Below are 18155 nucleotides of genomic sequence, written 5' to 3' on the forward strand. Positions count from 1 at the left end.
CTGCTTTCCTCCTCCAGGCAGAAGGGGTCTTTAAAGAACGAGGAACTGGGAAAGCCCAATTCCTCAATGAATGAATAAGGTTTTTGCTCTGCTTTGTGGAGGACTATCCTGGTTCTTCAGATGGTAAAGAATCCACCTGCAATGTCCCTAATATATTTTTAATTGAAGGATAATTGTTTTACAATATTATGTTGTTATTTTCTGCTATACTTCAACATGAATCAGCTGTAGGCATACTTATGTTCCCTCCCTCTTGAACGTCCCTCTCACCTCCCATCCCATCCTACCCCTCTAGGATGTCACAGAGAACGGGTTTGAGCTCCTTGAGTCACACAGCAAATTCCTACTGGCTTTCTGTTTTACATATGGTAGTTTATATGTTTCCATGCTAGTCTCTCCATTCATCCCACCTTCTCCTTCCCCCCAGCCCCATGTCCACAAGTCTTTCCTCTATGTCTGTGTCTCCATTGCTGCCTGCAGGTGGGTTCATCAATACCATTTTTCTGTATTCTGTGTTGTTATTGTTCAGTCTCTCAGTCATGTCCAATTCTTTGTGCAGCACGCCAGGCTTCCCTGTCCTTCACCATCTCCCAGTTCAGTTCAGTTTAGTTCAGTTGCTCAGTTGTGCTAGACTGTTTGCGACCCCATGGACTGTAGCACTCCAGGCCTCCCTGTCTATCACCAACTCCCGGTTTGCTCAAACTCATGTCCTTTGAGTTGGTGATGCTATCCAACCATCTCATCCTCTGTCAACCCCTTTTCCTCCCGCCTTCAATCTTTTTCAGCATCAGGGTCTTTTCCAGTGAGTCAGTTCTTTGGATCAGGTGGCCAAAGTGTTGGAGTTTCAGCTTCAGCATCAGTCCTTCCAGTGAATATTCAGGACGGATTTCCTTTAGGATTGAGTGGTTTGATCTCCTTGCAGACCAGGGGACTCTCAAGAGTCTTCTCCAATACCAGATGGAAAGCATTGGTTCTTTGGCACTCAGCCTTGTTTTTGATCCAACTGTCACATCTATACATGTGTACTGGAAAAACCACAGCTTTGAATCTTTGTCGGCAACCTGATGTCTCTGCTTTTAATATGCTGTCTAGGTTTGTCTTAGCTTTCCTTTCAAGGAGCAAACATCTTTTAATTTCGTGGCTGCATTCACCCTTTCTCTGTGATTTTGGAGCCCAAGAAAAGAAAATCTGTCACTGTTTCCACTTTAACCCCTCTGTTTGCCTTGAAGTTATGGGACCAGATGCCATGGTCTTAGTTTTTTGAATGTTGAATTTTCAGACAGCTTTTTCACTCTCCTCTTTCACCCTCATCAAGAGTCTCTTTAATTCCTCTTCTCTCTCTGCAATTAGAATGGTATCATCTGTGTATCTGAGGTTGTTGATATTTCTCCTTGCAATCTTGATTCCAGCTTGTGCTTCATCCAGCCTGGCATTTCGCATGATATACTCTGCATATAAGTTAAATAAGCAGGGTGACACTATAAACCCTTTACATACTCCTTTCCTAGTTTGGAACCAGTCCGTTCTTCCATGTCCAGTTCTAACTGTTGCTTCTTGACCTGAATGTAGGTTTCTCAGGAGACAGGTAAGGTGGTCTGGTATCCCAATCTTTAAGAATTTTCCACAGTTGGTTGTGATCCACACAATCAAAGGGTTTAGTGTGGTCAGTGAAGCAGAAATAGATGTTTTTTTGGAATTCTCTTGATTTTCTGTGATACAGCGGATGTTGGCAATTTTATCTTTGGCTCCTCTGCCTTTTCTAAATCCAGCTGTTATATCTGGAAGTCCTCAGTTCACGTACTGTTGAAATCTACCTTGAAGGATTTTGAGCATTACCTTGCTAGCGTGTGAAACGAATGCAGTTGTGCAGTAGTTTGAACTTTCTTTGGCATTGCCTTTCTTTGGGATTGAAATGAGAACTGACTTTTTCCAGTCCTGTGGCCACTGCTGAGCTTTCCAAATTTACTGGCCTATTGAGTGCCCCACTTTCAGAGCATCATCATCTAGGATTTGCGATAGCTCAGCTGTAATTCCATCACCTCTACTAGCTTTGTTTGTATTGATGCTTCCTAAGGCCACTTGACTTTGTCCTCTAAGAAGTCTGGCTCTAGGTGAGTAGTCACACCATTGTGGTTATCTGGGTCATTTAGATCTTTTTTTGTAACGTTCTTCTGTGAATTCATGCCACCACTTCTTAATATCTTCTGCTTCTGTTAGGTCCGTACCATTTCTGTCCTTTATTGTGCACATCTTTGCTCGAAATGTTCCCTTGGTATCTCTAATTTTCTTGAAAAGATCTCTAGTCTTTCCCTTTCTATTGTTTTCCTCTATTTCTTTGCATTGTTCAGTTAGAAAGGCTTTCTTCTCTCTCCTTGCTATTCTTTGGAACTCTGCATTCAAATAGGTATATCTTTCCTTTTCTCCTTTGCCTTTTGCTTTCCTAAATTGAAGAAAGTAGGGAAAACCACTAGACCATTCAGGTATGACCTAAATCAAATCCCTTATGATTATACAGTGTAACTGAGAAATAGATTTAAGGGCCTAGATCTGATAGATAGAGTGCCTGATGAACTATGGACTGAGGTTCATGACACTGTACAGGAGACAGGGATCAAGACCATCTCCATGGAAAAGAAATGCAAAACAGCAAAATGGCTGTCTGGGGAGGCCTTACAAATAGCTGTGAAAAGAAGAGAAGCGAAAAGCAAAGGAGAAAAGGAAAGATATAAGCATCTGAATGCAGAGTTCCAAAGAATAGCAAGAAGACATAAGAAAGCCTTCTTCAGCGATCAATGCAAAGAAATAGAGGAAAACAGAATGGGAAAGACTAGAGATCTCTTCAAGAAAATTAGAGATACCAAGGGAATATTTCATGCAAAGCTGGGCTCGGTAAAGGACAAAAATGGTATGGACCTAACAGAAGCAGAAGATATTAAGAAGAGATGGCAAGAATACACAGAAGAACTGTACAAAAAAGATCTTCATGACCCAGATAATCACGATGGTGTGATCACTGACCTAGAGGCAGACATCCTGGAATGTGAAGTCAAGTGGGCCTTAGAGAGCATCACTACGAACAAAGCTAGTGGAGGTGATAGAATTCCAGTTGAGCTATTTCAAATCCTGAAAGATAATGCTGTGAAAGTGCTGCACTAAGTATGCCAGCACATTTGGAAAACTCAGCAGTGGCCACAGGACTGGAAAAGGTCAGTTTTCATTCCAATCCCAAAGAAAGGCAATGCCAAAGAATGCTCAAACTATCGCACAATTGCACTTATCTCACACGCTAGTAAAGTAATGCTCAAGATTCTCCAAGCCAGGCTTCAGCAATATGTCAGCCGTGAACTTCCAGATGTTCAAGCTGGTTTTAGAAAAGGCAGAGGAACCAGAGATCAAATTGCCAACATCTGCTGGATCATGGAAAAAGCAAGAGAGTTCCAGAAAAACATCTATTTCTGCTTTATTGACTATGCCAAAGCCTTTGACTGTGTGGATCACAATAAACTGGAAAATTCTGAAAAAGATGGGAATACTAGACCACCTGACCTGCCTCTTGAGAAATTTGAATGCAGGTCAGGAAGCAACAGTTAGAACTGGACATGGAACAACAGACTGGTTCCAAATGGGAAAAGGAGTACGTCAAGGCTGTATATTGTCACCCTGCTTATTTAACGTCTATGCAGAGTACATCATGAGAAATGCTGGGCTGGAAGAAGCACAAGCTGGAATCAAGATTGCCAGGAGAAATATCAATAACCTCAGATACGCAGCTGACACCACCCTTATGGCAGAAAGTGAAGAGGAACTAAAAAGCCCCTGGATGAAAGTGAAAGAGGAGAGTGAAAAAGTTGGCTTAAAGCTCAATATTCAGAAAACGAAGATCATGGCATCTGGTCCCACCACTTCATGAGAAATAGATGGGGAAACAGTGGAAACAGTGTCAGACTTTATTTTTCTGGGCTCCCAAATCACTGCAGATGGTGACTGCAGCCATGAAATTAAAAGACGCTTACTCCTTGGAAGGAATGTTATGACCAACCTAGATGGCATATTGAAAAGCAGAGACATTACTTTGCCAACAAAGGTTCGTCTAGTCAAGGCTGTGGTTTTTCCTGTGGTCATGTATGGATGTGAGAGTTGGACTGTGAAGAAGGCTGAGTGCCGAAGAATTGATGCTTTTGAACTGTGGTGTTGGAGAAGACTCTTGAGAGTCCCTTGGACTGCAAGGAGATCAACCAGTCCATTCTGAAGGAGATCAGCCCTGGGATTTCTTTGGAAGGAATGATGCTAAAGCTGAAACTCCAGTACTTTGGCCACGTCATGCGAAGAGTTAACTCATTGGAAAAGACTGTGATGCTGGGAGGGATTGGGGGCAGGAGGAGAAGGGGACGACAGAGGATGAGATGGCTGGATGGCATCACTGACTGGATGGACGTGAGTTTGAGTGAACTCGGGGAGTTGGTGATGGACAGGGAGGCCTGGCATGCTGTGATTCATGGGATCGCAAAGAGTCGAACACGACTGAGCAACTGAACTGCCCAGAAGTGATATTTGCTAATATACAGTATTTGTTTTTCTCTTTCTGACTTATTTCATTGTATATAATAGGTTCTTCGTTCATCTACTTCATTAGAATTGACTGAAAGGTCTTCCTTTTTATGACTGAGTAGTATTCCATTGTATATGTGTAGAAGCTTCTTTATCCATTCATCTGTTGATGGACATCTAGGTTGCTTCCACGTCCCAGCTATTGCAAATAGTGCTGCATTGAACACTAGGTTACCTGTGTCCTTTTCAATTATGGTTTTCCCAGGGTATATTCCCAGTAGTGGAACGGTTAGATCATATGATAGTTTTATTCCTTGTTTTCTTAAGGAATCTCCATACTCTTCTCCATAATGTCTGTATCAATTTACATTCCTACCAACCATGCAAAAGGAGTTCCCTTTCTATACACTCTCTCAAGCATTTATTATTTGTCAATTTTTTTCATCATGGCCATTCTGATCAGTGTGAGGTGATATCCCATGTAGTTTTGATTTGGATTTCTCTGATAAAGTACAATATTGAGCTACTTTTCATATGTTTATTAGCCATCTGTATGTCTTCTTTGAAGAAATGTCTGTTAAGGTCTTCTGCCACTTTCCACTTTTTAATTGGGTTGTATGTTTTTCTGTTACTGAGTTGCATGAGCTGCTTGTATATTTTGGAAATTAATCCTCTGTCAGTTGTTTGATTTGCTATTCTCCCATTATGTGGGTTGTCTTTTCACCTTGTTTATAGTCCTTTGTTGCAAAAGCTTTTAATTAGATCACACTTGTTTGTTTATATTTCTATTACTGGAGGAGATGGGTCATAGAGGATCTTGCTGTGATTTATGTCATAGAGTTTTTTGCCTCTGTTTTCCTCTAAGAGTTTTATAGTTTCTGGTCTTACAGTGAGTGATGGAAGTCACTCAGTTGTGTCCGACTGTTTGCGACCCCATGGACTGTAGCCTACCAGACTCCTCCATCCATATTTTCCAGGCAAGAATACTGGAGTGGGTTGCCGTTTCCATCTCCTGAAGATCTTCCCAACCCAGGGATTGAACCCAGGTCTCCCACATTGTAGGCAGACGCTTTACCATCTGAGCCATTACATTTAGGTCTTTAATCCATTTTGAGTTTATCTTCATGTATGGTGTCAGAAAGTGTTCTAATTTCATTCTTTTAAATGTAGCTGTTCAGTATTGCAGCACCACTTATTGAAGAGACTGTCTTTTCTCCGTTGTATGTTCTTGCCTCCTTTGATGAAAGAAAGAGGACATAAACAGATGGAGAGTAATTTCTTGTTCCTGGATTGGAAGAATCAATGGTATCAAAAATCAATATACTATCAAAAGCAGTCTACAGATTCAGTGCAATCCTTATCAATTTACCAATGGCATTTTTTACAGAACTAGAACTAAAAATTTCACAATTCATATGGAAACATAAGAGACCCTGAATAGCCAAAGCCATCTTGAGAAAAAAGAATGGAGCTGGAGGAATCATTCTTCCTGATTTCATGCTATAATACAAAACTGTAGTCATCGAGACAGTATGGTACTGACACAAAACAGAAATATAGACCAATGGAATAAGATAAAAAACCCAGAGATAAATCCATGCACCTACGGGCACCTTATCTTTGGCAAAGGAGGCAAGAATACAAAGCTAGGACATTTTAGAACAAATAGGAACCTAAGAATGCATTTCAGTAGCCATTAGAGCAATGACCATATCACAGGTTACATCATGTAAACTTTGGTAAACTCCATTGTAAACTCGTGCAGATGAGAGTAAAAAAGAGAATAATGCCTTCCTTTTATTATGAACGTAATTTTGTCTTCAAGGGTCTCTGTATCACTTTTGAGAATTACTTGTTGAAAGAATAATGACCTGATAAAATTCTTATTATAAAATACTAGATGAAAATAGTATAATACAATCAGCATACTGTATCAGTCCCAGTTTTTTTTTTTTCCTTAAGAAAAAAATACAAAACTCTCCCCTCAGATCACATTTATAAACAAGAATACATCTAACATTTATCAAGTTGATTGTGTCCAGATGTTAGCAGTATTTATTATCACATGGTTTTAAAAAATCAGGTAATTTTTTCTTCTGCATTTTTCTGTATTTTCATAATTTTTTAGGATAAACATTACTTTTGCAATCAGAAAAAACCACTTGTGCTTTACCAACGAAAGTTTTCTTGGCTTACACTTGTAGAATTTTTATGGCTTACACTACACTTTTTTGTGGAACAAGGAAAGTGGTTTAAATCTCTCTCTCTGGTTGAAGGGTTTTCATTTTGCTATTAAATCTGAATAAAAAGAAAATTTTAAACTAAAGAATTTTAATGTTTAGTTTTACTCTCTAATTATTAATACAACTTTATATCATCAAAAATATTGCAACCATACCATCTTGTATAAATTCTATTTTTATTTTGTGACTTTATATATAAGAAGTCATTGTGTAAAAGAATGTGATTCATTTATCCTGTGTGGTAGCCTACTAATAATGGGTTTGCTAATGTTTTTCTTTTATAGGAAAAAGCTCAGGCTGTAGAACTCTGGCAGACTGTTTCTCAGGAGTTGTACAAGCTACAGAAACTTTACCAAGAACATATGACTGAGGCCCAGATTCATGTTCTTGAAAGTCAAAAGCAAAAGGTAATTTTGGATTTCATGGTTTTCTTGTGTATCAACAAGTTGCATTCTGGAGAAATTCAGTTTTGGCGAAGAATGCCCAAGTCTCTAGTGTAAATTTATGTTGGCAATAAATAGATCTTTGATGGTTAGAAATCTTTTGAACACATTAAATGATTAAAATAGTGCCTAGTGTACATTGGGTTTTATAATGTTATTAGCCCTGCAAGCTGTCTTTAGGGCTAAAAAGTGGCCATAAGATTTTATGTATAAATGAATCTCATACTCTTGATTTTTTTACCTGATTAAAAAAAAGACCAAAACTGTTCATTAGTTTATGGACAGTGAAGAAGGCTACTCAAATGTGACAACACTGTGTAAAACAAAAATGTTAACAACTTAAATGTGCCTTTTACTGAAATAGATGTTAAGTGCCTCTAACATAAATTCATCAGAATAGGATTTTAAAAGAGGAAGGAATCTTAATGGTTATTAAGGATTTCTTTATGTCCAAAGCAAGAATCATTTTATATTCTTTTAAAGTGGGCATATAACTTTTGTTTTATCTCTCTGTTAACACACACTCACTATCTCACAAGACCATCCATTCCATTGCAAAATCTACCTCCCTTATCTTTCCATTGATTCTTTTCTGCTAGGTATATTGAAGACTTTATGACACAGAGCAGGTATCTTTTTTATGCTTTGGTGAACTTAGAATATTCCTTTTTAAGTTCAGATCAGCTTCCAACATTTTATCCTTTGAACTTTCAATGTATGAAATAACCTTAGTATTCCTGCGATGTGAAATTTTTGCTAGTCCCCCTTCTGGGACATCTTCATCATTTTCATCAGAACTTCTTTCTTCACTCATGTTGAGTTCACTTTCACTAAGTTACCCTGCCGGTGTGTCTGTACTCTCCTGACTAGTGGCAGTGTCCATGTTCTCACATTCAGATATTTTCTCCTGTAACTTCATTTACAACAACATCCAGAGTTATCACTTTCTGTTTCTTTGCAGCAGTTTTGTCTTCATTGGCTAATTCCTTCTTTCAGTTATCAATTATTTAAAAAATGTCACATGAGTATATTATCACTGGAAGAAAAGGAGACAGCACAACTGCACATTTTGCTATCTGTGCATGAACTGAGTAACAGAAGCTCTGAGACAAGACACAGACTTCGAAAGTAATTAGACACTGATCATGATGTTCTGTTATCACATAGTCAGTTGTAGACTGAAGAGTTAGCAGTAAAGTCTGTGTTTTATGTAATAATAATTACTATACTGAGTAATATATAATCAATGTTATATATAGTATTATTACAGTTAATGTATTGGTGTCTGAAATTTGAATCATGTTATACAGGACTAATATAATTGAACAGCACTGTAGTAAGTGAAAATCATGCATTTCAAGACTACAGGACATGGACTGCCCATACTCTTTCAGTGCATGAGATGCTGCATTGTTGTCTCATATTTCATTCTGTTTAGTTGTGCTGAATTATAAAGTCCTTTAAAATGTGTTTAAAGAGGAACAATAATAAGCCAAATATCGAAGCAACTGGTGGAATAAAGATTCTTCTGACCATATTCTCATATAGTGAAGAAAGCAATTCTTCTTATCAAGACTATGTTATTGGTATATGTGTTGGTTAGGAAGGAGTTGACTTTTCTCACCACAGTATCAGACCATACTTTCTCCAGAGAAATTCATAGTAATTTATACATGCATATGTGTGCGTGCGTGCCAAATTGCTTCAGTTGTGTCTGACTATTTGAGATGCTATGGACTGTAGCCTGCCAGGCTCCTCTGTTCATGGCATTCTCCAAGCAAGAATACTGGAGTGGGTTGCCATGCCCTCGTTCAGGGGATCTTCCAGATCCAGGGATTGAACCCACATCTCATGCCTCTCCTTCCTTGACAGGCGAGTTCTTTACCACTAGCACCACCTGGGAAGCCCCATACATATATGTAATACTGCAGTTTATGTTATACATAATATAATACTTAACAAAGCTAGTGGAGGTGATGGAATTCCAGTTGAGCTATTTCAAATCCTGAAAGATGATGCTGTGAAAGTGCAGCATTCAATGTGCCAGCAAATTTGGAAAACTCAGCAGTGGCCACAGGACTGGAAAAGGTCAGTGTTCATTCCAATCCCAAAGAAAGGCAATGCCAAAGAATGCTCAAACTACTGCACAATTGCACTCATCTCACACGCTAGTAAAGTAATGCTCAAAATTCTCCAAGCCAGGCTTCAGCAGTACGTCAACCATGAACTTCCAGATGTTCAAGCTGATTTTAGAAAAGGCAGAGGAACCAGAGATGAAATTGCCAACATCCACTGGATCATGGAAAAAGTAAGAGAGTTCCAGAAAAACATCTATTTCTGCTTTCTTGCCTATGCCAAAGCCTTTGACTGTGTGGATCACAATAAACTGTGGAAAATTCTGAAAGAGATGGGGAATACCAGACCACCTGACCTGCCTCTTGAGAAACCTATGTGCAGGTCAGGAAACAACAGTTAGAACTGGACATGGAACAACAGACTGGTTCCAAATAGGAAAAGGAGTACATCAAGGCTGTATATTGTCACCCTGCTTATTTAACTTATATGCAGAGTACATCATGAGAAACGCTGGGCTAGAAGAAGCACAAGCTGGAATCAAGATTGCCGGGAGAAATATCAATAACCTCAGATACGCAGATGACACCACCCTTATGGCAGAAAGTGAAGAACTAAAGAGCCTTTTGATGAAAGTGAAAGTGGAGAGTGAAAAAGTTGGCTTAAAGCTCAACATGCAGAAAACGAAGATCATGGCATCTGGTCCCACCACTTCATGGGAAATAGATGGGGAAACAGTGGAAACAGTGTCAGACTTTATTTTTCTGGGCTCCCAAATCACTGCAGATGGTGAGTGCAGCCATGAAATTAAAAGATGCTTATGCCTTGGAAGGAAAGTTATGACCAACCTAGATAGCATATTCAAAAGCAGAGACATTTCTTTGCCAACAAAAGTTCGTCTAGTCAAGGCTATGGTTTTTCCAGTGGTCATGTATGGATATGCAAGTTGGACTATAAAGAAAGCTGAGCACTGAAAAATTGATGCTTTTGAACTGTGGTGTTGGAGAAGACTCTTGAGAGTCCCTTGGACTGCAAGGAGATCAACCAGTCCATTCTAAAGGACATCAGTCCTGGGTGTTCATTGGAAGGACTGATGCTAAAGCTGAAACTCCAATACTTTGGCCACCTGATATGAAGAGTTGACTCACTGGAAAAGACTCTGATGCTGGGAGGGATTGGGGGCAGGAGGAGAAGGGGATGATAGAGGATGAGATGACTGGATGGCATCACCAACGCTGTGGACATGAGTTTCAGTGAACTCCGGGAGTTGGTGATGGACAGGGAGGCCTGGCATGCTGCGAGTCATGGGGTCATAAAGAGTTGGACACGACTGAGCTATTGAGCTGATCTGACTGAATACCTAACATAATATCTTACAGTCTTATTATTTGCAAATGATTTGTAATTACTGAGTGCTTTGTTGTAACTCAGGATTTGAATGTGTCTGTAGAGTTCCCTGGTGGCTCAGTGGTAACGAATCCTCCTGCCAATGCAAGAGACACAAGAGACGTGGGTTCGATCCCTGGGTGGGAAGATCCCCTGGGTAAGGAAATGGCAACCCACTCAAGTATTCTTGCCTGGGAAATCCCATGGACAGAGTAGCTTGGTGGGCAACAATCCATGGGATCACAAAGGAGTCAGACACGACTTAGCATCTAAACAACAACAAATATTTAAAACTATGAAGTAATTCCAATTCTGATTCCTTTCCTGTGGATTTTTGATAAGGCAGCTATCACTGTGTCTGTCTTCACCTCTTACAGTTTTCAAATTCCAGTTCATGAGTATTTGTTTTATTATCATTACAAATGGGTATTTTTACCTAAAGAAGTCATAATAATACTTACGTTGCTTTTCAGTTTACAAAATGATTTTTCCAAACATGCCCTGGTTTGAAAATAACACACATGTAGTCTGAGCTGTAATACTTTTACGTCTGAGATCTAGAAATCATTTCTAATATAAATATGTTTTTGAAGGCTGTTTCTTCATTTAGGTCAGTAAACTAAGCCATTAGATTTTGTTTTCCACCTGAATAAGATCATTTTTATGGTACAGCTTTGAAGTTAGGGTTTTTGGGGGGTTTTAGTTGTTACTGTTGCTGTTTGCATAGACCTTACAGATAATACTTTGTCTTTATTTGAAGCTCTAGCTATCAAGCTTTAAATCTGTCATCTGACATATTAACAGCTCCTCTCAACTTTGTCACCTGCACATATGATATTTAATTTGATCATAGTAGATAATTAAAAGGTTTAAAACTTGTGGAGCAGTCAAACCATGAGACTCATAAAAAGAGGAAAAGGCATAATAATAACTGTACCATGGTTTGTATTATAGGTTTTAAATAGGTTTGAGTGCGGTTTTTCAATATGGGACAAGGTGTCTCTATCATACCTGTCTCCTGATGGATTGATTTCTAGAAATAATTTTGATGTTGTTCAGTCACTTAGTCATGTCCGCCGCTCAGTCATTACCCCATGGACAGCAGCACACCAGGCTTCCCTGTCCTTCACCATTTCCCCGTGCTTGCTCAAAATCAAGCTGTCCATTGAGTCAGTGATATCATCCAGCCATCTCAACCTCTGTCATCCGCTTCTCCTCCTACCTTCAGTCTTTCCCATCATCAGGGTCTTTTCTAATGAGTCAGCTCTTTGCATCAGGTGGCCAAAGTATTGGAGCTTCAGCATCAGTCCTTCTAATGAATATTCAGAACTGATTTCGCTTAGGATTGACTGGTTTGATCTCCTTGCAGTCCAGGGAACTCTCAAGAGTCTTCTCCAACACCACAGTTCAAAAGCATTAATTTTTTGGCATTCAGCCTTCTTTGTGGTCCAACTCTCACATCCATACATGACTACTGGAAAAACCATAGCTTTGACTAGACGGACCTTTGTTGGCAAAGTGATGTCTCTGCTTTTTAATATGCTGTCTAGGTTTGTCGTAGCTTTTCTTCCAAGGAAAAAGCATCTTTTAATTTCGTGGCTGCAGTCACCATCTGCAGTGATTTTGGAGCCCCCAAAAATAAAGCCTCTCCCTGTTTCCATTGTTTCTCCATCTCTTTGCCATGAAGTGATGGGACTAGATGCCATGATCTTCATTTTTTGAATGTTGAGTTGTCAGGCAGCATTTTCACTCTCTTTCACCTTTATCAAGAGGCTCTTTAGTTGCTCTTCACTTTCTACCATAAGAGTAGTGTTATCTCCATATCTGAGGTTATTGATATTTCTCCCAGCAATCTTGATTCCAGCTTCTGCTTCATCCAACCTGACATTTCACATGATGTACTCTGCATAAGTTAAATAAGCAGAGTACTCCTTTCCCAATTTTGACCCAGTCTGTTGTTCCATGTCCTGTTCTATTTCTTGACCTGCATACTAGTTTTGCAGGAGGCAGGTAAGGTAGTCTGGTATTTCCATCTCTTTAAAGAATGTTCCACAGTTTGTTGTGATCCATACAGTCAAAGTCTTTCGTGTAGTCAATGAAGCAGAAGTAGAGTTTTTCTGGAATTCGCTTGCTTTTTCTGTGATCCAGTGGATATTGCCAATTTGATCTCTGGTTCCTCTGCCTTTTCTAAATCTAGCTTGAACATCTGGAAGGTCTCGGTTCACATAATGCTGAAGCCTGGCTTGGAGAATTTTGAACATTACTTTGCTAGTATGTGAAATGAGTGCAATTGTGCGGTAGTTTGAACTTCTTTGGCATTGCTGTTCTTTGGGTTTGGATGGAAAACTGACCTTTTCCAGTCCTGTGGCCACTGCTGAGTTTTCCAAATATGTTGGCATATTGAGTGCAGCACTTTGACAGCATCATCTTTTAGGATTTGCCGTAGCTCAGCTGCCATTCCATCACTTCCACGAGGTTTGTTTATAGTGATGCTTCCTAATGCCCACTTGACTTTGCACACAGAAAGTCTGGCTCTGGGTGACTGATCACAGCATCGTGGTTATCTGGTTCATTAAGATCTCTTTTGTAATGTTCTTCTGTGTATTCTTACCACCTCTTAATATCCTCTGCTTCTGTTAGGTCCATCCCATTTCTGTCCTTTACTGTGCCATCTTTGTATGAAATGTTCCCTTGGTATCTCTAATTTTCTTGAAGAGATCTTTAGTCTTTCCCATTCTGTTCTCTTCCTCTATTTCCATTGTTCTCTTAGGAATTCTTTATCTCTCCTTTCTGTTTTTAGAACTCTGCATTCAAGTGGATATATCTTTCCTTTTCTCCTTTGCCTTTTTGCTTTTCTTCTTTTCTGTTATTTGTAAGGCCTCTTTAGACAGCCATTTTGCCTTTTGCATTTCTTTTTCTTAGAGATAGTTTTTATTACCACCTCCTGTACAATGAATGTCACAAACCTCCATCTATATTTCTTCAGGCACTCTATCAGATCTAATCCCTTGAGTCTGTTTGTAGTCTATTTGTATTTCCACTGTATAATCATAAAGGATTTGATTTAGATCATACCTGAATGGCCTCATGGTTTTCCCTTTCTTCAATTTAGGTCTGAATTTTGCAATAAGGAGTTCATGATCTGAGCCACAGTCAGTTCCAGGTCTTATTTTTGCTAACTTCTCCATCTTCGACCACAAAGAATGTAATCAGTCTGATTTCAATATTGACCATGTGGTGATGTCAATTTGTAGAGTTATCTCTTGTGTTGTTGAAAGAGGGTGTTTGCTATGACCAGTGTATTTTCTTGGCAAAACTCTGTTAGCTTTTGCCCTGCTTCATTTTGTACTTACTCCACAGCCAAACTTGCTTGTTACTCCCAGTATCTCATGACTTCCTACTTTTGCATTCCAGTCCCCTGTGATGAGAAGGACATCTTTTTTTGGTGTTAGTTCTAGAAGGTCTTGTAGTTCTTCATAGAACGATTCAACTTCAGCTCTTTGGCATTAGTGATTGAGGCATAGACTTGGATTACTGTGATATTGAATGGTTTGCCTTGGAAACGAATAGAGATCATTCTATTTTGAGATTGCACCCAGGTACTTCATTTTGGGCTCTTCTTTTGACTATGAGGGCTACTCTATTTCTTCTAAGGGATTCTTGCCTATGGTAGTAGATACAATGGTCATCTGAATTAAATTCGCCCATTCCGATCCATTTTAGTTCACTGTTTGCTAAAATGTTGGTGTTCACTCTGCCATCTCCTGTTTGACCACTTCCAATTTACCTTGATTCATGGACCTAACATTCCAGGTTCCTATGGAATGTTGTTTTTTACAGCATTAGACTTTAATTTCACCACTAGACACATCCACAACTGGGCATTGTTTCTGCTTTGGCTCCACCTCTTCATTCCTTCTGGAGCTATTTCTCCAGTCTTCTTCAGCAGCCTATTGGTTCATCTTTCATTGGTTCATGAAAGAGTTCATCTTTCAGTGTCATATCTTTCTGCCTTTTCATACCGTTCATGGGTTTCTCAAGGCAAGAATGCTGAAGTGGTATGCCATTCCCTTCTCCAGTGTACCACTTTTTGTCAGAACTGTCCACCATGATCCATCCATCTTGGGTGACCTACACGGCCTGGCTCATAGTTTCATTAAGTTAGACAAGACTGTGATCCATGTGATCAGTTTGGTTAGTTTTCTGTGATTGTGGTTTTAATTCTGTCTGCCCTCTGATGGATGAGGATAAGAGACTTGAAATAATGATTTCACATAAAATAATGAGCCACGTTAGTTTCCGTATTGTCAACTTATTTAATTTTGTAGTCATTAAACATTTGTTTCTTTTTATTTCTTTGACTATTGATCTCATAGTACTGTTGGAAGAAATACAAGTGATGTCATCTAGATTTAGGCATAATAATTTTAGACTTGATTTTAGTCTAATTTTAAATATGGATTTTAAACACAATGTTATTTATGTACCCTTTCTTCCTGCTATAGGATCAGCTGACAAGTTTTCAGCAGCTGACCAAGCATCTTCATGTTACTAATGAGAACGTAGAATTGGTAAGTGAAAATATCCATTTAGTGCACTTATTACATAAATTAGAAATTGTCACTGTAAGTAGTTGTATTTTTGCTAAGGTAAATCAACAAGATAAAAAACTTGAAATTAAAATAGGTAGGCAGTACTCTTTTCTTTTTATCTGTCTTTTCTTTTGCATTCAGTAGCATGACATGGGAGTTTACAGTAGGTTCTAGAGATATAAAACTAACATCTATCTGAAATATATTCTAATCTGAAAATGCTCTTAGGGTTTTTGGTAAGATCTGCTGAGAATAACCTAGACTGTGAGTGCCTCAAAAGTAGGGTTCATTCTTTATTCTTAGTATTTCTTCTAGAATATGGTATTTCAGTTCAGTTCAGTCACTCAGTCATTTCTGACTCTTTGCGACCCCATGAATCACAGCATGCCAGGCCTCCCTGTCCATCACCAACTCCCGGAGTTCACTCAGACTCACGTCCATCGAGTCAGTGATGCCATCCAGCCATCTCATCCTCTGTTGTCCCCTTCTCCTCCTGCCCCTAATCCCTCCCAGCATCAGAGTCTTTTCCAATGAGTCAACTAAGGTATCAACTAAGAATGGTGGAATTGCTAGACAAATGAGTAGCCCAAATGCTTAAAACCAGTAGGACACTGAGAACCACTTGTTAGTTGATTGACCACCCATCACCTGAATTGCTACACCTAAATTTCCCTGTAATTTTTCCCAAAAGAAATAGAATTAGCCTTCCCAGTTGTGCTCTTTAACCCCTACACACACACTTTTCTTTGTTGTTGTTGTTTTTTGTTTTCCTTCTTGGAATTTTATTTTACCTGATTGTTGAGTAATAGGATTATGACATCTCAGGTAATTCCTCTCTTTCCTTTCTTCATTTTGCTTATTTACCCTGCTAATCCTTGTTAGTTCCTAATGCAAATGTCTTTGCTTAAGAGTGGAGTTGTGCCATTAAAAGTAAGTTTATCCAATCAATTTTATTCTACTTTAAAAAATTTCTCCTTTAACCATGTAAAAAATAACTAAATTTCTCCCTATTTATGTTAATATTGGAAGTTTCTAATCACTTATTTTTAATAATGTGCTCCTTAGAGTTTTAAAATAGTACTAAAGGGCTCCAAAATAAAATGATGACTGGCTTCCTTAATTAAGAAGTCTTGTTTCTACATGACATGAATAATTTAACCTAACGTCACAATTGCTTATTCTTTCTTTCAGTATTTCCTAAAAGTGTGCTATTAACATAATCCTCTGGAATTTTATACCACAGTGCCCATATTTTATTTTATTCAACCCTAAATTATTCTGATGAAAGTCATAGAAAGCTATGTAAATATTTACAGGACATACTTAAAAAATTTCTAGTGAATGAGTGAAAGTCACTCAGTCACGTCTGACTTTGCAACCCCATGAAATTCTCCAGGTCAGAATACTGGAGTGGGTAACCATTCCCTTCTCCTGGGGATCTTCCCAACCCAGGGATCGAACCCAGGTCTCCCGCATTTCAGGCAGATTCTTTACCATCTGAGCCACCAGGGAAGCCCACCTCCCCAAAAAAAGAAAAAAATTGTAAGGTGTTCATAATAACAGACCAAAACTAAGAATAATAAACTATGGATATAATAATAGAGATACAGAAATGAAAGTTGGATGAAGCACTTATGTTATAAGGAGCAAAGAAAAGACTATCCTGTGGTTAAGGAAAAATACTAAGAGAAATTTTTTAAGAGTTTGTCTTAATACATCATACACTAGGGTATAAAGAAGACTCTACGAAATGTAAATGTTAAGTGATTGTAAAGATTTTGTAAATCTCAAGAGCATTCAGAGCATGGTCATAGAAGGAAATTTGAGTCAAAATCAAATAATTTCCATTAAAAATTTTTCTGATTATATGAATAAACTCTTAAACGAATAGATTCCTATATATGTACAGAAAGTTGATGAGTATATAATAAATAAAATCTTTTACAACCAGTGTACTTTAGTAATAGGCAGAATGTAAAATGCCCTGAACTAAATGATACCTAAAAATATGTTTATATTTATTTATTATTACTATAGATACAATAAGAGTTTATGTTTCCTACAGATTGTCTTTACTGAAAGCATATTTTTCTTGAGATTTATTCATCTCTATAAAGTAACCCAAAAATATTTGTCAATTGCATACTAAGTTCCTTCCACTGTCACGGGTTCTCTAGTTGAAGAGAAATGTGCATTTGTTCACAGAGCCCCTGTCTAACTGGTAGAATAGGAATGACATTGGAAATAATTGGTGATTGAAAAGGAGACTTTCAGGGTCCTTTATGCATCTCCAAATTCTATATTATTAATATATTACACAATTTTCTTTGTGATCACAAATATGTAACATCATAAAGCCATATTCAGATGCAATTGTTGAGCTCTTACTAGGCTTGCTATCAGGTTATGTGTGATTGTTCGCTACGCTAGCTTCTTAAAATTCACAATTCTAATGTATACTTCCACTAATTACTCTACATAATCTACCTTTAAAGTGCTCACATAAACACAAGCACTAGTTATGCCAGTTCAAAGACTATATGTTATAGTAAAACATTAATGGTACATTACAAACGTTATAAAGGAATTCAGAAACATGAATCAGTTTGGGCTGAGTCATTGAGATAGCCTCACAGGAGGATTTGAATCGATATTAAAGATCATCTAGTCCCTCAAATGATATAGGCATCCTTCTATTAAATGCTTTTCAGCTTAGATGATCCTCTAGTCACTGCTTTTAATATCCCTTCCTTGTAAGAAATCTTATCATTTCCCCCAAAGAGCCTGTTCCTTTGAATGCTAATTATTAGAAAGCTAAAATCTTTTTACCAGATTTCCTCCCACCGATGTATGATTTTATCTTTTGGAAT

The 18155-nt window shown here is 38.3% G+C and overlaps 1 protein-coding gene across 2 annotated transcripts in view; it reads left to right on the forward strand.

The window, feature by feature from the left end:
- Positions 1–18155, forward strand: part of SCLT1 (sodium channel and clathrin linker 1) — a 225907-nt gene that overhangs the window by 78269 nt on the left and 129483 nt on the right. For both annotated transcript variants that reach the window (XM_061384197.1, XM_061384198.1), the window contains exons 7-8: positions 7076–7198; positions 15199–15264. In XM_061384197.1, coding sequence (XP_061240181.1) covers positions 7076–7198; positions 15199–15264 — 189 coding nt within the window. The remainder of the gene's footprint in view (positions 1–7075; positions 7199–15198; positions 15265–18155) is intronic.

The sequence above is a fragment of the Bos javanicus genome, chromosome 17 (genome assembly GCF_032452875.1).
Source record: "Bos javanicus breed banteng chromosome 17, ARS-OSU_banteng_1.0, whole genome shotgun sequence".
Classification (NCBI taxonomy): Eukaryota; Metazoa; Chordata; class Mammalia; order Artiodactyla; family Bovidae; genus Bos; species Bos javanicus.